Source organism: Ips typographus, linkage group LG1, assembly GCF_016097725.1.
Source record: "Ips typographus isolate SLU linkage group LG1, UJ_Ityp_2.0, whole genome shotgun sequence".
Lineage (NCBI taxonomy): Eukaryota > Metazoa > Arthropoda > Insecta > Coleoptera > Curculionidae > Ips > Ips typographus.
In genome coordinates this window covers 30,359,646-30,381,662 of record NC_138422.1, presented here as the reverse complement: position 1 = coordinate 30,381,662, position 22,017 = coordinate 30,359,646, and the positions used below count along the sequence as shown (strand labels likewise).

The 22,017-nt window shown below is 38.4% G+C and overlaps 3 protein-coding genes and 2 long non-coding RNA genes across 6 annotated transcripts; 3 read left to right on the top strand and 2 right to left on the bottom strand.

Moving 5' to 3' along the window:
* Positions 1 to 153: 153 nt before the first annotated feature.
* Positions 154 to 5,421, top strand: GCS1 (mannosyl-oligosaccharide glucosidase). The gene is made up of 11 exons (XM_081996027.1): positions 154 to 510; positions 1,700 to 1,857; positions 1,916 to 2,093; positions 2,140 to 2,284; positions 2,343 to 2,533; positions 2,587 to 2,777; positions 3,630 to 4,101; positions 4,157 to 4,290; positions 4,342 to 4,530; positions 4,579 to 4,778; positions 4,828 to 5,421. The coding sequence occupies exons 1-11, from the start codon at positions 277 to 279 to the stop codon at positions 5,214 to 5,216; spliced, it is 2,481 nt and encodes an 826-aa protein (XP_081852153.1). The 5' UTR covers positions 154 to 276; the 3' UTR covers positions 5,217 to 5,421.
* A 147-nt stretch (positions 5,422 to 5,568) lies between these two features.
* LOC145740452 (uncharacterized) lies at positions 5,569 to 8,333 on the bottom strand. Its single transcript, XR_014181433.1, has 2 exons — positions 7,994 to 8,333; positions 5,569 to 7,915 (listed from the first exon to the last, which is right to left on the bottom strand). It is a non-coding gene; the product is annotated as an uncharacterized LOC145740452 (long non-coding RNA).
* A 43-nt stretch (positions 8,334 to 8,376) lies between these two features.
* On the top strand, positions 8,377 to 9,938 carry LOC145740451 (uncharacterized). Its single transcript, XR_014181432.1, has 3 exons — positions 8,377 to 9,468; positions 9,551 to 9,698; positions 9,774 to 9,938. It is a non-coding gene; the product is annotated as an uncharacterized LOC145740451 (long non-coding RNA).
* Positions 9,939 to 10,932: 994 nt separating this feature from the next.
* On the top strand, positions 10,933 to 11,471 carry Polr1H (RNA polymerase I subunit RpI12). The gene is made up of 2 exons (XM_081996038.1): positions 10,933 to 11,154; positions 11,207 to 11,471. The coding sequence occupies exons 1-2, from the start codon at positions 11,034 to 11,036 to the stop codon at positions 11,446 to 11,448; spliced, it is 363 nt and encodes a 120-aa protein (XP_081852164.1). The 5' UTR covers positions 10,933 to 11,033; the 3' UTR covers positions 11,449 to 11,471.
* On the bottom strand, positions 11,451 to 12,414 carry LOC145740449 (chromobox protein homolog 1-like). 2 transcript variants are annotated; one of them, XM_081996034.1, is made up of 4 exons: positions 12,133 to 12,414; positions 11,940 to 12,075; positions 11,739 to 11,899; positions 11,451 to 11,680 (listed from the first exon to the last, which is right to left on the bottom strand). In XM_081996034.1, the coding sequence occupies exons 1-4, from the start codon at positions 12,140 to 12,142 to the stop codon at positions 11,472 to 11,474; spliced, it is 516 nt and encodes a 171-aa protein (XP_081852160.1). In that variant the 5' UTR covers positions 12,143 to 12,414; the 3' UTR covers positions 11,451 to 11,471. The 2 variants fall into 2 exon arrangements, with proteins under 2 accessions (XP_081852160.1, XP_081852163.1); XM_081996037.1 differs by having other exon boundaries at positions 11,739 to 11,881; positions 12,133 to 12,384.
* Positions 12,415 to 22,017: the final 9,603 nt, after the last annotated feature.

The following is a 22,017-nucleotide window of genomic DNA, read 5'->3' as shown; positions in this document are numbered from 1 at the left end:
TACGCTAGTCCTGTCAATCTCAATTCGATCTCTATGCATCTCTCTTGTATTTGTATCAAACTTGTTTTGTCCTTTTTTATTGTTACTACCTCAAATAACAAAGATGAATAGAAGAAAAGAAAAGAAGAGAAATACGACAACCTAACCTCACTTACGTGACCATTGACAGAACAACACGTAAAAACAACTCAAAATAGTCAAAATAAAAACAAAATCCTAAATTTTAGATTTGGAATGTGATTAAAAAGTTTTGTTTTGATGTGAGAAAACCATAGAATGGCGAGGCAGAGAAAGAATTTAGGGGAACACACCAAAGAACCGAAAAGCAGGAACAGTAGCAGTAGTAATGGCAGCAGTACTCATAATAATAATACCAGAGCTTCCAGGCCAAAAAGTATCCTTTCCTACTGGAAACAGTTGGCTTTTGTCACTGTTTTGGGAGTTACCGTTGTGTTTGGGGTGATGGGGTACTTACAAACCAGAGTCAATACCCCTTTTGATGATAAGAAGGTTAGTATAGTGTGAGTTGTATTGTTTTTTAGAATGAAATAGCTGTAAAGTTTCTGGAGGTTGGTTTAAATAGCTTTTAATATAAAGCCACGTTACCATCTCATAACTTAATAATAAACCTTTATCACACTGTCCCATTTATAAAACAGCAATAACATCCTAAATTCTGAAAGTGTGGTAGATTTGAGTAGCTTGCATACATTGGACATCGGTGTCACTCTAGCTGAAGTAACTTTAAATTGTATTTAAGTTTTTAATTCACTGCTACCCAAACAAATTTGACTCAGGTTTTAATGACATATTCAGATAGAAGCTGCACTTATGTCAGAATATTTTGTGACTGACTTGCTTATACAGTAAGATGTTTCAGTTTACAGAAGGGACTTTTTTAATATTGAAGATATGAGTTTTCTGCAAAATACTTGATTTACAACAATACATTTATTTGGTTTGAAGTTTTCTAAAGGTCAAGGGTTTTTTTAATATAATTATATTTTTTTGGACAATGACACATTCAAAAATGAGGTTTTATGAGAGTTATTCATGTGTTTATTTCTATTAGAAAGCCAAGGTAAGATTGATATAATAGAAATATGAATTTCAAGGACATAACATTAACAGTGTACCTATACTACATAGAATAACATTTTTTGCAATATAACCTATACTAAAAATAATAAATATTTTGTTAATATAAGGGATTAAAAAAAATGACAAAATGCTATTAATTCTTTCAAAAGTCTTACAATATAACAAAACTTTGTAGGCCTTATAACAGTTATGTATACCTAAATAATTTAATTAGAAATGACATAATGACATCACTAGCCATCATTTTGCAGTGTTCAATATTTGTATTTAGGCAATTTTATAATCAATATTGAATTGACAAATTTTAGCACTTCTGTTGCTCTTAAAAATAAACATTGTATTTCATTTTGTTGTTTCCCTCCCCACTAGTCAAGTACAGGAGGCTCCAAAATGGCAATTTTTGTAACTGTAGTTAGTAGTGAGAGTGCTGCCAAGTTTTTCATAAATATAGTTCAATTTTTATTAATAATGAGTATTATTAAAATACACAATATACAGTCCACTAGTAAGAATATTTATGTACCACATAGCTACATTTATGTTTTGTTTTTCTCGCAAAAGAAGAAGGCAACAGCCTGACCTTTACAACATTTTATAGGTTGTGACCAAAACTGGACTGAAAGTCCCTGAACAGTTCTGGGGTACCTATAGGCCAGGCACTTACTTTGGCTTGAAGACACGTGACCCCCACTCTTTAGTCACGGGTCTAATGTGGTACTTCCCGAGTCGTTTAGGTCCTGGAGGTGATGGAATCAGGTTGGTTAGTTTCTGCTGGTTGCTGAATAGTGGAAAATGAATGGTTTGCTTTGTTAAGGCACTGGTGCGAGCAGGGAGACAACTTGGACTCGTACGGGTGGTTGCAGCATGATGGCAGCACTTTCGGGGTGCAGGAGATTCAAGACGGACCCTTCAAGTTGACCACGTCGTTTATGAAACGGTTGGGTGGTCAGAATGGTGGAGAGTGGACTGCTAGAATCTCGGCCGAAATTTTGGTAGGTTTTTCTTGTTTGAGCGGTTGGGTTTATATACAAATTGTAGCCTGAATTTAAGAAACACTTTCATAAAGAGGAACAAATCTCCCTGATTTGGTACACTGCTTTGGACAAGGAAACTCAGGGCTTTATAGCTCCCACCGACTCTAATACTGAACTAACCGGGATCAGGGGTGAAACCTCTAGTTTAGGTAGTTATTGCAATTTCTGGATCATGTGACAAATATTGTATTGTTAACTTATAAAAAGGTGAGTTCAAGATGACTTTGTTCCCACAACAAGGCAAAGTGGATCACGAGTCTTTTCTGAGCACCGTTTCGCCCGGATTGAACTTGTTGAAAGAAACTGTGATATCATCTTTAAGACTGGCCCAATCTAATCCGACTAGTCCTAGACGAATCATGCTGGGCGGACAAATTATTCCCCCTGGACTGGCTAAAGTATGCTTTAAATTTTTAAATAGCATGGGACCTCAATAAAATGTTTTGTACAGAGCGATCCCAATTTTGTGGCCACTCAAATCACGGCCAAATTGCCTTTTACTCTCGACGTAGTCTTTGAATCCAAATCGGTGGTTAATCGAGGTGAAAAATTAGTGGGGGAAACCTACACTAAAGCTTTGGAGTGGCATCGGAGTCGGTTTAATCAGCGTTTTGAGGACACTTTTGGGCTCAAGCACAAAGGGTAAATTATGTACTTATTTTGAGAAGGTAGTTGTAGGTATTTGTGTAGTTTAGAAAATTGGGGGTTCTGGATTGGTCTGTTATCTTCTCTCAGTTACTTTTTGTTTCTGTGCCATTTATGTCTTACACTATTTAAGGGTAATTAAGAGGGTCTTGTTTTCTATAATCTACGTTTAAGTTGTTACATTGTTTAACAGTATTTTTGCAAAAACTTATCTTCACTATATTAGTAATGCCAAACCAAAGTATATGGCGATTATGAGTTCATTTTTACATCTTTTCTTTCCTGTATTTACTTTATAAAATGGTGGTGGTCATGGAACAAATTTGTGTCAACTGGATTAACCGCCATAACTACAGGGTGTTCCGCGAGGTAAGGGACAAAACTTCACTACGTGTTCTTTAGGTGAATTCGAGTCAAAAATGTTCTATGAACATGGGTCCGCAAACGCTTCCTTACCGAGATATGATTTTTTAAATTTAATAGTGATTTTGTGCTGAAAACTACAATGGCTCTCATCCACATCATTAAAAGGGCTAGACTATGCTTACAATGGGAAAATGGACACTTTGAACAATTATTATAAACAGTTATTTTCCAAGAGGTATTAATTTTTTTTGTAAAAAAATATTTTTGTGAGGTTATTGTACTTTTCAACACAATAAAACTATTAAACTTAAAAAAATCGTATCTTGGTAAGGAAGCATTTGCGGACCCATGTTCATAGAACATTTTCGACTCGAATTTACCTAAAGAACACGTAGTGAAATTTTGTCCCTTACCTCGCGGGACACCCTGTATAGTGGCTTGTTCTATACTGGTCAATCTACTAGTTAAGATTTCTATTTCTAGTTATACGCAAGACCAAATCAAATTTGCGCAACACGCTCTTTCAAATATGATTGGTGGTATTGGCTACTTCTACGGCTCTTCGTTGGTGCAGAGTTTTTACACGGATGAACCGGTGCACTACTGGAAAGCCCCTTTATTCACCGCCGTTCCTTCGCGAAGTTTTTTTCCTCGCGGTTTTCTCTGGGATGAAGGTTTTCATGGACTTCTGATCGCTCAATGGGACTTGGATCTCGAGCTGGACATTATGGGCCACTGGTTCGACTTGATGAATGTTGAAGGGTGGATAGCGAGGGAGCAAATATTAGGGGTGGAAGCGCTGGCTAAAGTGCCTAGAGAGTTTGTGGTGCAACGGAACACTAACGCAAACCCGCCCACTTTTTTCCTGACTTTACAGTTTATTCTGGATCGCTACGAGCAGGATTTGACTAATGAAAGGTTGGCCCAGCTTGAGCGGTTGTTTCCTCGTTTACAAGTAAGTTATAGCCCTTTTGGGGTGGTTTGGTTTTGTTGATTGGACAGTTGTTTAGGCTTGGTATCACTGGTTTAATACTACGCAAAAGGGGTTGTTGGCGGGGTCCTACAGGTGGCGCGGACGTGATCCTTTGACTAATCGTGAATTGAATCCTAAGACTTTAACGTCCGGATTGGATGATTTTCCTAGGTTGGTCCTTAGACTCTTACAAAACTTCAGGTAAACTGAGTGATTTGTTAGGGCTTCGCATCCTTCAGACTTGGAGCGCCACATAGATTTGTACTGTTGGATGGCTGTGGCTTCTAGCACTATGTCCAGGTTGGCCTACGTTTTAGGCCGGGAATCTTATACAAAGTACAAACAAACGGCGAACTATTTGCTGGACAACGATCTCATGGATCGTTTACATTGGTCCAATTTTTCTAACAGGTATTGATCCAACATGTTAATATTGGTTTTCATAAATTGTTTGGTTAGGTATGCAGACTATGGTCTTCACACCGATGCTGTTAAGTTGGTTCGTCCAAAGCCATTGCCTAGACAAGAGAATCAGAACTTGGAAATGGTTCGGGAGGTGCTTAAACAGCCGGAGTATCGCTTGGTCGACTCCATTTTGGGTTACATCAACGTGTTTCCCTTTCTTTTGCAAATTTTAGATCCTACCTCACCTAAACTAGGTCAGTTCATATTAATTCTTGAAGCATGTAAGTTTCATTTTACTTTCAGGTCATATTTTAAAAAACATAAAAGACCCTTCGCTTATGTGGAGCGATTTCGGTCTCCGGTCACTCTCTAAAACGTCCCCGCTTTATATGACGCGCAACACCGAACATGACCCTCCTTATTGGCGTGGTCAGATCTGGATGAACATGAACTTTTTAGCGGTTCGAGCTTTGCATTACTACGGTTCCGTCGAAGGTCCATTCAAGGCTGAAGCGCAATCGACCTATCAGGAGCTGCGCAAACGAGTGATTGACAACGTAGTGGGACAGTATTATAAATCCGGGTACTGCTGGGAGCAGTACAACGACTCAACGGGAGAGGGAAGCGGTTGTCGTCCGTTTACGGGTTGGACTGCCTTGGCTGTGATTATGATGAGCGAGAAGTTTGACTGAACTGATTTGGCTGTTTAATCTACAGCAGTAATCTAGTCACGTATTTTTTTCAACGTTTCGGCATTTTTGTGTACATACGTTTAGGTGGTCGGGTTAGTTCAAGCCTCAAAGCTATGCATAAAAATCGTAAAATACCGTTTTTAAAGTATAAATCTTGACAAATAAGCAATTTTCTGTAATTATATTGAGAAACTTTTTTAGTTTTTTCAGGTTTTTTTATTACCATTCCTATTTTTTAAATATTTACAAGGTGTTCAAGTTATTCTGTGCTCAAAGTTACAGTTATAAAATGATCAACACAGTGAATTTCTGTGTTTAATAGGATTTCTATTACGGATAGAAAAACAAAACGTAAAATAAACAAAAAATACTTTATTTATAAAAATCTGTATCTCTAGCTGTTTTCAAGAGAATCATAGTGGTCCTCCTTATCATGGGTACACTCACCGCCTACTATACTAGAAAGCCTAGAAGGTGCTTGTCAAAAATTCCAATATGGCGGAAATAGTGGTTTTTTTGAGGATTAGATGAATTTTTACGGTTTAAAATCAAGAGTTGAGGTTATTGGTGCAAGTTATTTTTGTTTGCTGCCGTTCATAAGTTTTTCAAGCCACATTGTAACAGCAATTCAGGAAAAAGCCCAACCGTGTCAGTTTCTTACTTTACAAAAAACCAGATCTAACTCAACAGTGGTTAAACACTTTGAAGTGGGATGATTTTACTCCAACACTATACTCAGTGGTAGGTACAAGTGCTTTCTAGTACAGTAAACTTATTATTTGTGAGAGCAACAAAAATAATCTTGAATAAATGTTCTTAGTAATAACATAAGAACCATTTACCAGTTTTGCTTACCTAGTTTCAAGGATTTACAGATTTTCTTACATTGAACAGTGTTTAAACTAGTTTGCTGTGTGTTGTACTTTCCAGGACAAATGTTCTAACCAATTTGTTTAGGCTGGACTTGATTGTGTAGAAAAAGCTCTATGTAATCACTTTATTTGATTTTTTTCACTCACAACTTGCAATCAACTACACAAAATAATTTTAAAAAACATGTTGCTCCTATATCAATGTACAGGGTGATTGATTGAATTTTGACCACCCCCTTAACTTTCTTAATTTTGATTTTAGCAAAAAACGTTAAATACAAAACTAGTAGATATTTAGGTCTACTTTATTTTTAGATAAACAGTTATTATACAGGGTGTCCCAACTTTGAGTAACAAACCAAACTTATGTTTTTTTAAATACGATGACCAACTTTTTATCCGATATGTGAATTCTACGTCAAATTCTAGGCCTAATTGATGTAAAATATCTGTATTGATATTCAACTGTTTCCGCACCAGCGTCCTTGATTGGTTGAATTCTGACCACCCTCTTACTTTCTTAATTTTGATTTTAGCAAAAATCGTTAAATACAAAACTAGTAGATATTTAGGTCTACTTTTTTCTTAGATAAACAGTTATTATACAGGGTGTCCTAAATTTTGGTAACGAACCAAACTTATGTTTTTTTAAACACAATGACCAACTTTTTATCCGATATTTGCATTCTACGTCAAATTTTAGGAATTGATGTAAAATTTCTGTATCGATATTCAACTGTTTCCGCAGCATCTGTTACTTTAACAATGTTTCCTCGACTATGTGATTAAGGGTTAATTTAGTTACTCAAATTTGGGGCAGCCTGTATATTAACTGTTTATCTAAGAGTAAAAGTAGACCCAAATATCTATAACTGTTGCTACAACTAGTTTTTTTACTAAAATCAAAAATACGGAAGTTAAGGGGGTGGTTAAAATTCAATCAATCAAGGACGCTGCTGCGGAAACATTTGAATATCGATACAGACATTTTACATCAATTAGGCCTAGAATTTGACGTTGAATTAAAATATCGATTAAAAAGTTGGTCATCGTATTTAAAAAAACATAAGTTTGGTTTGTTACTCAAATTTGGGACACCCTGTAGAATAACTGTTTATCTAAAAATAAAGTAGACCTAAATATCTTCTAGTTTTGTATTTAACGTTTTTTGCTAAAATCAAAATTATGGAAGTTAAGGGGGTGGTCAAAATTCAATCAATCACCCTGTACGCAGTAAATTTTGAGCCTGTCCACTCAACTTGCTGTCTTATGGTGGACATCTCATCTCATCAATAACTAGATTACACAAATAGCAGGTTTTCTCACTCTGTTTCTAGCTTTTTGTTTTAAAGCTGCAAGGGCTTGTTCAGTGAATCAAAACAAAACAAGAAATTACTATTCGTACCGCGGCGTTGCCATACCCGCTAATAGAAGTTCCTACCATTTTAAATCAACATATTCCTTTTATAGCTGCAGTATAGTGTAACGTAAACACACTTCTATATTAGATTATTCGATGATATTGGTAAAAACTACTTATTTTTATTAATTACATTTCAAAACATAACATAGACTGCTTCAAAACATGGGTGGTATGATGAGACTTGGCAACGTCGCAAATTGTCGTTCGCTGGCTCTAATCTTGATTCTTTAAGCTACGTTTTCCTCCACGGTCGCCAGTCGTCAGCGACCGCGACACGGTAGCTGCTACCAATTCGCTAGACCTGGATTAATGTAATTTAAGTACAACTGTTTTCCTACAAATTCGCGGGTCGCTGCTACCAGCGAATCGTCGCCAGTCGTTGGTCGCCAGCCGCTTGTCTCGCCCTAGAGCAGTACAGTCGTTAGTCGCCGCGAATTTAAATTTAGTTTCATAAAGTTTTATCCAGAAATGGATGGATTTACCATTGAAAAGGATGAACAGCTTGTTCATCTGATCAGTAATAACCCAGAATTATATGATCCCAGAATAAAGAATGAAATCCTTCTTCTTTTCGCTTCTTAAACTTGTTCTCTTCTTTCCCGATCATGCACTAAGGACAGTAGTAATATATCATCATCCTGATAACTGTCCAACAATAAAAGTAAAGACCTTGTTTTAGACAGGTTCATTTTAACTCCGTTTAACGTTTCAACTCCGATGAGAATTACAACACGAAGCAAAATTCGCCAGCGAATTAAATCTAGAGGAAAACAGAAGCCGGAGCGAAAATCGTGAACGAATCAATCGTCGCTACCGAGTCGCGGTCGCTGACGACTGGCGACCGTGGAGGAAAACGTAGCTTTACTCTCAGCGCTGGCGCCAGGCAACCTTGGGAATCCGGAAACCATCGTGTCCTTCCGTCCATCATCGCATTCTGGCCACGCCTCCGTTTTCCAAGACGCTCGCTTATTTTTAATTTTGTATCCTGGCGCGAGGAGAACAAATTTCACACACGTTTTGTTCCGGTCACTTTGACAGCTAATAACGTCAAAACCAGTCCGATTTCACTAGGCTTGATGGTACTCATTTTCGACTAATTTGGGGACGGGGAGTCCATTCCAGCTGTCAAAATGACAGTAACTATCACTCAATTCGAGACACTGGCGATTTGTGGAGATATCAAAAAAGTGATTTCACCAATGGATTGGGCGCCCCAAAATTAGTCAAAAACCACCCTTCACTCGTTTTGTTTTGATAAAAAACGCTTGAGATGCATTATTGTTAATCTGTCACTTTGACAGCTAATAACGTCAAAACCAGTCCGATTTCACTAGGGTTGATGGTAGTCGTTTTCGACTAATTTGGGGACGGGGAATCCATTCCAGCTGTCAAAATGACAGTAGCTGTCACTTAGTTCGAGATCGGCCAAACGGTGTTATCAATCATCTCATGTGGGGATATTTTTTGTTTTCTATGATATTTAGACGTATGGTCCATTTTTTTCCCGTCGCGGTTACGTCATCATTTGACTTTCTTGTCTATTACATGCGTTCCGAGCGCGATAGAAATTTGACGGCATCGGCCGCCATTGTTGGCAAATTAATAGTAAACAAAGCGAAATGTTTTATTTTTGATGTAAATTTTACAATATTTTAACTTAAAGTATTTCGATGTACTACTGCGATACTAGATAGATAATGTGTGTGTGTGTGTTTCGGGAGGAGAGTTTTGAAAATGCCACCCACCTACACTTTCAAGGGGCCCAGTGAAACATTCTGAAGCTGAAGGAAAACAGAAAAGGATGCCTTTTCTAATAAAAAACACTGTCACAATGGAACAGCCCATATAGGTACCTATTTACTTAGTCCCAAGAACCAAGTTTATTCAAGCCAGTGGTTCTCAATCAAAGAAACATGGATATAGAGTAAAGGCGGTGTATTTAGCAGAAGCTGACAAGGTGATTTACCTAATATTATAAAAAGGAAGGACTCTGGTAGAGGTATTAATGAGCTGCTAATACTAAATAGCTTATGTTTCAGGTAGGTACCTTTCTGGAGTTTGCTTATCATGCTTTGAAAGGGTCCCATTATCAACTGCTGCTGTAAAAGACTCTGACTGAACAAAAGGTGTTTGAAGCAATGGTGTTGTCAAAATCCATATGCAGAGTGTTGAAAAAACATATTTCAGGTAACATTAGAAAGATATACATACCTAACTATGTTACTTAATATGTAAATTTGATCAAATGCCATTATTTTACAGAATTAGCCCTTATACCTACGTTTTGCCACTTGCCTATACTTCTCTGACTACCTATAAAGCTAGAAACAGATGGTGCTACTGTTAAATACAGTATTTTACATCAGATAGTAGGTTAAATTACTATTTTAATTGCATTCATTATGAAATATACAAATAAAATCAAAAGTCTAGTTTTCTTCATAAAATTAGATAATTTACCTACCTGCTCTTTGGTACAATAAATTGACCTGAAATTGAAAAAACATGTTAAATAAATCACACAACAAAACGAAATTGATTGTATTTAATGCCGCTGAGTAAATTTACAAAAGAAAATAAATAAGCAATTTAAATCACAAAAGCAAGTTCTTAAAACAGCAACAATTCTGTTGTAAGTTAAAACACTGCTACATCATCACCAAACTGCAAGGACTTCCTAATAGTCTCCAGGATTGGACACACATTGCCTGCCTTTCGTTTCTTGCAAATTTTAGGGATTGGGCTGTTAATAACGACTCCTTTGAATGCACCTCCAGTGCTCCAGTGCTCTTTCCAGATAATTAAAATTGAATGTGGTTGTTGTTTGTTGTTCCCAAGCAAAAGTTTGATTGGTTTGTTTAGCACCAAGTGTTGCAACACTAATTAGTAAACTTAAACAACCCTAAATTAAGTTTTTATTTCTTCTGTTTGTAGTTTTTGCTGTTTTTCAACTTTTTAAAATTCCTAACCTCAAAATGTTTAGCCGACTGTCAGTTGGGACTATGCTCTATGTTGCCACATCTTCCACGAGCAGATGTGAACCTGGTGTATTGTTGGTTGCAGTAATAAACGGACCGATAAATTATACAGATTTCGAAAAAACAAGCATTTCTTGCATGCAAAACATGTGAGATTCTTAGAATGTTTTTTTTCAAAACAATACAGTTTTCTGATTTTCATTTTTAATTGCTTAATGGAAGATACATATTGTGAGGTTTAAAGGAGGAATTTGTCAATACGGCAACGTTATTAAAAACATACAAAAATGGGGACTTTTAATTGAAACTGCTTTATATTTATGGTGTATATGGGCAGTAATTGCGGAAATCACAGCAGTGAGTACCTACTTTATTAAATTACAGAAATTAGCCTACTGACCCTGGCCGAACGCTGTCAATTGTCAAAATAAACAAACCGTTGCAGCAAAACATAACCTGAAAAGTTTATGTTTATAAGTCAGAAAGTTAGGTTATTGATAAGAAAAGGGGGCACTTTGGATAAAAACAGCTTAAAAGAAAAACAATGTCGAGCTCATTCCAAAAAGTGGCCGGTTTTTGCTCCGACTGCGGCTCTATTCTGCCCGCAGTAAGAGACACGGGAGATATCACATGCTACACTTGTTCTAAAGTGTTCCAACCTGAAAGTGAGTTATTAATTTATATTCCCCCTTCTTTTTCTTAACCAACCTATTACAGTGTTAATCGATGGCGACTCCAAAGTCCAGTACACAGTATACTTTAATTCTCGTGCCACTAAACTAGGAAATCAGCACAGCGAGGAGCCTGAAGAAGATGGCCCTGTAGTGGAACGTAAGTGCCCTAATTGCGGTTGCACCAGAATGTCTTACGCCACGCTACAGCTCAGATCGGCGGATGAAGGTCAGACAGTGTTTTACACATGCACTAAGTGTAAGTTTAAGGAAAGTGAAAATTCATAAAAATAAATGTATTTGATTTTTAATCAGTCTAGTTCAATTACAGTGTCTTTAGTGTACCATTTTGTGCGGTTTTCATAGTAGCTTATAGCTACTTCAGGACAACGAAGACTGACTTGGCTGGCTGGGACTAGGTCAGCTTCCTTGCAGTTTTTCCACATCATCAAAAACATCAGTTCTCCACTTGCGTCTGTAGCTCCTACGATTTTAAGTGGTTCCAGTCCTCGTTCAAACCCTGTATAACGCCATTTTAGTGATTGTTTACTCAACAGACTATAGAAATGATTATTAACCTCTGGGTCGATTATCTTCAGTAATGTTCTTCCTTTTGTTTTTGTCTTCAGCTTCAGCCAACGTGCGTTCAAACTGACTTTCATACGCGGAAATTAAGTCAGGACAATCAAGGTTCTCTTCAGGTTCCCATGTGTTGTCATCACTGTTTTGCATCAACTTACTTAATTCACAGTGTGGTGGGTTTCCCTTACCTAGCTTACTGGCTGTAGCCTCTCCATTTGAGAAGGTACTCAACTTTGCCATCTCGAGTGCGTTTGTCTAGGATTTTCTCCACAGAAAACTCCTCAGCCGGCTGATCAGCTGAAGTAGTTGGAGCTCCTTCACTTCTTTGTCTAGCTGAAAATTTACCAGAGTAATTTCAGTGTGCAATTTATGAGTAGACAATATGTGTACTTTTCACCATTTTTGACTGCAGTTTAGGACCTAGAAATGACAGTTTGAAGCTTTTTTATTGAGTTTATTTCCAGTTTAATACAGGCTTTGAAGGTAAATAATGTAAACACAAACAAAAGTGCTGGATTGCCATACATTTAGGTTGTTGGCAGTTATTGTTTGCTACAAATCAATGGATATCGAAAAATGTCCCGTAAGACGACAAATAATGAGATTTTTTTAAAGAAACAATAAATTATAAACTGTGATCACAGATGACTGCGACTGTAATATCGTTAAAAGTATAAAAAGTGAAATTTTTGTACTAGTAGAACACCCAAAAGTTAGTAGGTTTGGCAACACAGTTTCAGAACTGACGCTTACAGATGCGGCTTTATTTGGTACCACGAGGATCAATAACTATCATGTAGAAGAGTCAAGTTCTGGTACTGCTCAATAGATGGCCATTAGAGCACAGTTTTCGTTGTAAATTTAGAGAGGGCGTCGCCAGTACTGTTCAAGACTGTATGTTAAAGGTATGTACCTATTTTTTTTTTAATTTCTAGAAATTTCATATCAATTGGTTTCCAGAAAAGTATAATATGATTTGTTTCTAGACACAAGAAAAATCAATTAAGATTGACACCAAACGGTTACATTTTTAGCTATTTATTTTGTGCTTATACTTTACAGTTCATTGTAATACCGACTCTGCACTTATTAATCAAAAGATTGATCCTAACCTCTATAGGATATAGGTATGCAGATAACGCCATGCCATTTATAACAGTGCAATCTAAAATAACTAGATGACGCCACATCCAATGCTGTACTTTTGTCTGTTTAATTTAATACTATACTTTAGATTAGGTGTATTAATTGACCATTAGATGTCACAACAAGTATTAAACTTTTGCTACTATGATGATCTTAATGGGAGCTTTGTTGTTAACAGCAAGTTATACAATTTTTAAGTAAGTATTCATAAACGGAAACTGAGTTAACAATGGAGGCTGTATTTGATAATTTTTAGGACAGAAAATTAAGACAGTTAAATTGGAATAGAGTATGAAGTAGACAGCAAAATGTGGATCAGTCTATCAAGACTAACGATCATCAAAATTGGCTTTGAGTGAATGAGAAAATGATCCGTTTGACTGCGCCATGATCATCAAGAATGCCAGTATAAACTGAAATTGAACTTTTATCAATGTAATAATACTTAACACCAACAACGGCCGGGCAATTAAGCCGAGATTGTGTCCGCACATAAAAGTTGGCAATTTCGTGCAGCATCCCGAAAATTTCTTATTTTGGACCATTTGGAGCACGTGCGACCTGCGTCATTACGTCCAGTCCTTCTCCCCCGGTTATTGCCCACTCTTTCTACGATATGGAAGGGAATGTTCTTTTTTACTTCTTTTGGAGCGTTTAAGAGGAAAAATGTTCAAGTTGATTGTTAATTTGGAATGAAGTCAATAGATCCTCAACATTCCTGGTTAAAGCTAATTTGTTTTGTAGGTTTTAAGCTAAGCTACTTTGATGAATGGTAAGAAATTTCGGTTAGTTTGAAGAAACTCCGGCTTGAAGGATCAGGAAATATAATAACGGTAAGTATACATTTCTGGATTTATTTCGAGAACTCGCCGTACTTAAAAACACTCTTGTTCGTTGGTATTCTCGGGATTTTCCACCAATTTAAGATCGTTTAACTACAGAAAAAACCGTGCAGTTTGTCAGCGCGCGCGACCTATAAAACGCGCGGCGCATACATTAAGGCGAAACTAAATTGCCGATTCCCTCGCTCGTTACTCCTAATAAAACACGGTGTTTCTCATTGTAGCCGTTTCCATTATTTTAAGGAGAGATAAAATTAATCACCGCTTTCCACCGTGCGCAATTATTTACTCCTAGACAAGACGGCTCGGCGCTATTAATCACTATCTCCCGACTCTGATAAATTCGCGTGAGACTTGCCGGCTTACGTCGAAACGGTCGGATCACTCGGTCAAAGCCTCAATTCACACATTTGTGCAAACTCAGTTGTTTTTTAGTATCTCCAAGTCAATTTAGTAAACATTTCATTCCGCAGTTTGGAACTGGAAATCCAGTGTCACTGTTCCAAGTGTAAGTGGCCAAATTAGATTGGCTGTGATTTGGCTTTGAATTCGCCGAGCGGCATTGAATAAGCGTCCACTTATTACGAAAATGCTAATGAGTCTCACGCTGAAAGGAATGGCTTGTCGGTGTCATCTTTTCTTGTAGTCATTTATCAAAAAAACGGGGATGTCTTAATAGGCTTTTGCCTACCTGGCCGCGGTCGTACCGATATTAATGATCCTGCCCTGCTAGTACGTAATCCTCTCTCTGTACGAGATACGAGCAACAATGTTCGCACAATAATAATGATGATGATGAGTGCTGTCTTCATTTGCTTGCTTCGGGTAGGTCATAGCTGTTCTGGGGATTATGGACTTGACAAGTATGTTCTTTATGATCAGCATCTTGATTTCTTTTTATATGAATGTTCTTTGAAGTGTATTCTGACATATGACCACATCCCTCTTTTTGCCAATTTGTCAAATTTTTTAGATCACAAATCACATGAAGAAAAGAGATATTTCTTGAGGTTTAGAAGTTATAACTTTTAACTGCTGCTGTGAAAGGTCAATATAATGTTCTCGAAACTGAAACTAACTGAAGAGGATTTAAGGGTCTTCTTCTTCTTAATCCGCCGTCTCCCGCCGGAGGTTGGCGATCCAATTGGCAATCATTATTCTGGATGTAGCAGCTCTGAAGATGTCAATTGAGGTACATCCAAACCATCTTCTTAAGTCTTTCAGCCAGGAGTTTTGTCTTCTTCCCACTGATCTTTTTCCTTGTATTTTTCCTTCAATGATCAGTCTCAGCATCAGTTCTTTTGATTTTCTCATCCGCGCAAGGACTTCCAAGTTGGTGATTCTCTGCACCCACGATATTCTTAACATACAGCGGTATAAATACATCCCAAAAGCGTCCAGCTTTTTCTCTGTAGTCGCATCGAGACTCCATCCTTCACTACCATATAACAAGGTTGAAAATTTATAACATCTGATCATGCGCATTCTAAGTTCTAGGCTCAGTTCGGATCTCGTGAAAAATGTTTTTCTGGCCTGCTCAATTCGTGCTTTTATTTCGATCTTGGGGTCGCACTGATTATCAATGATAGTCCTTAGGTATCTGAATGAATTTACTTGTTCTATCTGTATATTGTTAATGGACAAATTGGCAACTATGTTCGTCTTTGAAAAAAACAAGAAGCTTAGTTTTGGACGCATTCGTGAATAGTCCATGCCGTTCATTGTGGCTTACTATACGGTTCATTAAGTCTTGTAAATCGGTCGTCGGCGTATCTCAGATTGTTAACAATGACTCCATTGATTTTGATTCCTCTTTGGACCCCCTGCAGCGCTTCTCTAAAAATAGTTTCAGAATATAAATTAAACAGAAGTGGTGATAGGATACAGTCCTGCCTCACTCCCCTTTTTATTATGATTGCCTCTGATGTTGATTGCTCAACTTTAACTTCTGCCGTTTCTTCTTCAGCTTCTGTTAAAAACGACAAAAGCCACTGGTTCCATCACTGATTCAATAAACACTCTGTTATAGCTAATAATTATATTTTTCTTATAATCCCCTTTGTCTACGACACAGATAGCAGCACAAGTATTCAATGTATAAAATATTCAATCACTAATATCCGTTCATTCTTGAGTGCTAGGGAGAGGTTTACAAAAGAGGATTTTTTTAAGCTGTGCAGCATAGTGATGGATCAACATGGACATTCATAAGTTTTAGAGTAAATGCTTCCAATTACGTTAACTATAGATTTGCGTCTGTAAGCTGTTTCTGTAAGTGTCCAGACAATTAATAACGAATCACTCTTTGTGGTACTGCAATTGCGTTTGGTAGCCTAGAAGCATTATAAGACGTTTCTTCTTGCACCACTTGCGCGTAAAGCTTGGTATTGTTCAGGAAAAAAATGGCATAGTCGGTAGGATAAGTTTTGGAGTTTTGACAGTAATAAGTTTGTCGCAATTTATAGAATTAGAGAATCGTATAGCATTTTTACTGGAACATTCGATCACCGAGTGGAAAACGAAAAATGCTTGACAAGGCAAACGACGTTCATAATTCAGAAAGCGACCGGCGGAAAGTTTCTATCAGGATTTAGCGGCCCCAATCCGGGACCGAAGGTTATAAATCGGCGTATATTGGCTCTCGGTGTCAGCGGAGCGGCCACTTCTCCACGACCTAATGGTTATGGCCGACATCGGCGACCGGACATATTGCGTCCTATCCGGAGCAGCGTGTCCCGCACGTAAATCACCCAATATTGGAGAAAGCCTCCCCCGGATCCCACTTTGGTTCGTATAGGAAATCGGCTTTTTCCATTCCAAAAAAGAGAGAGAAGAGGAATCGAAACTGTTAATAATCGAAGGAGCGGGCTATGAGCGAGCGAAACGTCGTGGAGCGTTATATAACCCCAATAAAACATCCTTTTCTCGACAATATCAATACACTTTCCTTTATCCTTCAGCAGGAGCGCCTAACAGGATAATTTTTCTTCTCCGGATCGTAACCTCCGACATTCGGGATAATAAATCCCGCCAAGGCGAGCTCCGACTCATAAATCATCCTGATGGAGGCCGTATCGACGAGCCGCCGCTCCGTTGTTATAAATGTGTTGGTAAATTGCCAGTCGTCAAAAGGGAGGAGGAGAACCTTACGGCAATTTGTTCGCGTTGAGTGACAGCTCGACGGCCCCGTGCGCCTTTTGCCTCGACCGTTAGTCCGACTTTTCTTTGTTCGTCCGTTTTTCTCTAGGTAAGGACACCCACACCTTCTCCACAAAAGAAAACTCTTTAGCCTGAACAAATCGGCGAATTTTCAATATACTTCCGCTTGATAAGGACTCGTATTGAAGACCACAAACTTCCCCAACGTAACCGCTTCAATACATCTGCAAGTGATTTATTTACCGTTGCAAATAAAAAGCAAAACAACTTTGAGACCTTTTCATAAAGAGGAACTCTGTAGGGGTATTGTTTAACAGTTGGAGTACTTTACACTACAATTATGAGGGTGTTTGTTATTGCTTATACGAACGTATAAGTAGATATTTGAGGCCATTAACCGAAAAGTGGATGTGGAAGCTTAACTGAGTATATGCAGACAGGCTTAAGACTGTCAGAGTTTTAGAAGGGCAATACAAAAAGATTGAGAACAGTCAAATTTACTGTAAAAAGAATATGTAAAGTATTTTGAGCTACATAAATATCTTATGTCAATTCCTGCTCGAAGGACCAAACAGGAAAAGTGCACCTGATAGGGTCATATGAAACGAGTTATTTAACTTGGGAAAGGATTTTAACTAAGAGAACATTTAACTACGCTTTGCAGTTTCAGACTGTCATCAGTACTCACTCACATGTTGTTTTGGAGTTTGACACGGTTTTTTAATTGCTACTTCCGGCTTGAAGGACCAATTTACAGAGTAATAAAAAAACTTGAGTAGGTGAATTTAACGGCGCTTGATTCTAACTATGACAAGTATACATCAAATCAGAGGTAGTACAGATTTGCCAAATGTGTTTTCTTTAATTATCAATCAATCAATTATCAAGGGTTCTCAGTATTGCCTTTTAGAGCTTCGAAATGTTACAAGAGTTATCCTACAGTCCCCATGTGAACAAAGGACCAATGTTCTCAAACAAATCCAGGTGATTGAAAAGAATAAAACGAAAACAAAATGGCATAGCGCCCTCCTTCGAAACGACGAGGCGTCTGTCGTACGGGGGGGCTCCGGGAGAAGATGGAGAGACGCCATCAATTTTTATAACCAAATTAAACGTTGCCGGGGGCGGCAAACTCTCACGGAGCGACAAAAACAAATAAATCAGCGGAAATATATTGGGGCACTTATTCTAATGGAAGGCCGGGGCATTTATCAAAGCTCTCTGGCGCTCGTTAGCCTGCGAAAACATAATTTACGAGAGCGGGAAATAGTTATTTCAATCGTTCCTTAGCCCCGTCCGGGGCGTGAGGACGTGCACAAGGGCCAGTTTTCAATCTTGCAAAACCTCCCCCACCCACTTTGCTTGTGAAATGGACGGGGAAAAGTCATAACTCGTTTTGAGGACCCACTTGCCAGTTGCGCTTCGTTAATTTGTGCAAAAGATTGATAAGGAGGCGGGAATTTATTTAGGTAATCAAAAAGATCAATTCGATCACGTTGGGCGTGGTTTTCAACAACTCTAAACGGGTTGCAGTTAAAGTATAGAATGGGGGGAATAAAGCAAACGAAATTGTCGCCGCCGGTATTAAATCACGACATATTGCGGACGCGGCCTCTCGGCATCCGGGGACCGCGTCATATTTCAGGAGGTTGTGAAAAATGCACGTCATTAGTGGCCAGGCGCGTCCTATAAATCACTAGGCCGAGTGAAAAACGAGCTAAGGCCGCGGCCATAAGTTGCACGTCGTGGGTTTCTTGTTGTGTGTCATCCTACAAGCTGCGCCAAAAAAACCGTAAAAAGTTGATTAACTTAACGGGTACAACACAGATCTAAATCCCTTTGAGCATAAAATAAAGAGAGCACGTCAAAAAAATCTGGAAGCCCCATTAACGATCCCTTTGAAGCGCTGTCATGTGATGAGGAACATCTGTCTGAAAAATAATCAAGCGTGAGCTGGCCTGTCACATCAGAAACAGTTTACACTTGTCGCTTTGTTAATGGACTCGGTGTTGCCAGTGGCGTCGACACTTTGGCCGGCTTGCCTATGTTGCCGCTCTAGTTGGACCTTCAATCGGCGCCTCTGTCTTTACCCGTCAAGACCACGAAAAAGTCGAGGATAAACATTCGTCCGTCGTTGTGACTTCAAAGAAGTCGGATGCGAGCAATTAGGTTGATGTACGGATGTTGATATGGCAACAGATCAAAGAGAGCCGCGAACCTAAAACAAAAACGATTTTTTTTTTTCAGTGACGTTTTCGACCTATTAGCCCCGATTGGTCCACGTAAACTAACAGGAAAAAAATAGAAATACCCGCTTTGTGGCGTAACAAAGGCCTTCGAACCATTCATCACCGAATCAATAACGACAGCCGCATAATAATTACGATTGTTTGTTTAATGAAATACGACGCGCGTTGTACGCGGCGATTAATCTTTTTTTTTATGATGCCGTCAAGTCCTTGGCGTGACTGATGAACGGGGACATTGGAAGCAGTTTGTTATTATTTCAGAAATACCATTTGACACCGTGGGACGTTCTTTAGTGCGTTGTTGTCAGATGTTTTTAACTCTATTTCATAATTATGGTCCTACGAACCGAATCATTTTTGATAAATAGGTATGTTTACCGCAAACAATTTATGAGTTTGTGATCCTACTGACTGCGCCAGAAATCGCCTTGTGTTGTATGTATTATGTCTCAAAGTATTCTTAAGTTTTCTGGAAGGACTTAAGTTGCTGGTTTGGTTTAAATTATATTTCCAAAATTTGTTTATGGTTGTCAATAAGGTGCAAAATGAGCTCTTATGTGTACAGGAAGGTCTCTGACACCTGAGATCGTTTGACCTTATCTGCTGAGATACTCTAGTATAAACTATTTTAGCTATCCAGTAGCGTACAGTGAATCGTGGTGTAAGTTTAATTTATTCACATTGTTCTTTCTTAAATGATATAATTATAACTTTCTGGTGTGGTTTGTATTTGAACCTTGCTTCTTATACACACCCTTCTCCCAAATTGACGGTTTCAGGGCGATAACTAGCTTTGCCAGTCAAGTCAGTTATCAGTGTGCAAAATGAGCTATTTTAGCTGATCCTTAAGATTGCAGGATTCTATAGGACGACTTATACAGCATTAAATCAAATTGAAATCGCTACCGTCCTATTCGTAGAAATTAGATGGAACAATACTAATAATACTCCATCAGAAGAAAATGTTTGAAACTGATCTACACTAAATCTTGTGTGTCTAAACCCCCCAGAGATTTTTGTGGCAGTTTTGTATGTGCGTCGTAGGTGTTGCACAAGACTCGAGAGAAGAAAAAATGGCAAAAATGCGAGATGGGAAGGAGAAAAGGTCTTGTGGTTATGGGGAAGACAGAAGGCTACAAAGAAGATAGGGGACTGGGTGATAGATGAATGGCTGAGAGAATGGCAAAATTGAGAGGAGTTGTTTTCCAGGTGAACAAAATTGCCAGTGTCCTTAAAGGGCAGCCAGCTGATCACGGGACACTACAGCCTGGTATCTTGCCTAAAACGATTTGTGATTATTGGTGTAAGAAAAGCGTCCTAAATGTACTAAAAATTTCTAATGTTAAATAGAAAGTCTAACAAAACTTTTTTTTAATACTCGTAACCAGTTTCTCGTAACACATTGCGATCAATCTACTGACGAGAATCCTACCGACTGAACCAAATTGATGTATCAGACTTGTAAAGTGAACGTGCTCCAATTTGCACTCAGTCTTTATTTCCCTTTTACGTCGGCCGAGGCAGTTCAACATGCGAACCGTTCCAATATCTCAAAAAACTCCATTAACCCTCCACGATTTGGATAAACTGCAAATGGGAAGCTCTCTCTCACAGGACCTGGGCGGTTGATTTGACTTTATAGCGGCCGTAAATTTTCATAGATAGACGTAGAAACAAACATAGTGGCTTCCTTAATTAGTTCGTCCCGTTATCGTCGATGACCCGCGGATTATGTTTGATTTACGGCCCGTTTCCCGTCATTCGTTCTCACACGGCTCCTCGAACAAACGCACGCATACGTATATTTATTATTGCGATCGACGTAATTTACGCTCATTATGTCCGAAAGTCACGCCACCTAAATTTGCATGCGATAATGAGCCCGCAGCCGCCACTATGACAAACTGCTCCCGCTAACGGCTCCGTAAATCATTCGGAAATTTCCGACTGTGCCCTGCCCTTATGTAGTTCTGCGTTTCCAGAGCGGGTTACAAGCCTATCGCGTCATTCATTTATGTAAAATGATCTTTCAGAAATAATTAAGAAAGTCAGAAATACCTCCGGTCGATTCCGAGAAGCGGGGATCGCTTGACGACTTAATGAACCAATTTGTCTCGTTGACTGTTGGGACGGGCCTCCAAGACATCCGCCGATCTTTTTTCATTAAAATTAAAATTAAAATGATGCGGGAACAAGAAAAATTTGCTGTCACCTCAGGCGCGCCTCCATTTCCTCTGGGGACCGTTTCGACGAGTTTCCACATCTTGAGCTCTTTGCTGCTCTGTTAGTATTTCGGTATGCCAGAAACTTGCGTGGTCACGATCTGGTTCAAGCCATTACCAGAATGCAGCAATATTGCTTCAAAGAACTGAAACAGTAGATTCATTGGGAACGCAAGGAAGATACAGAGATTTAGTCACAACAATACCAACGAAAGAAGATGGTAGAACTTAAAACTAAGATTGTCCCAGACTTTTAAAAACTTTATTAAATATGTTTACAGGAATGAAACTGACAAAATCAATTTATTTTGCTTCACGAATAATAATCTTCTCCTTAACACCATTTTACCATATTCAGGTCTTCAGGTCATAACCCTTCTTCTATGACGTAACTAAGAATTATCGAATTTCACACTTAGTAATATTGAATCGGGGACAAATACAGTACAAACATTTTACAATGGACCAAAAAAAATCCTGTCGTTTCTAGGTTTTTCAAGGACTAACTATACAAGTGTTTACTTAGGTTTAGTAGGCAAAAATATACAATCGTTTTATAAGATCGGAAGGGTGCTCATGGTATTCTAAAAGTCATAATGTTTGGAAAAATGTGGTATCTAACATCTATCTTAGAAACTATATTACTTCTACGTGATG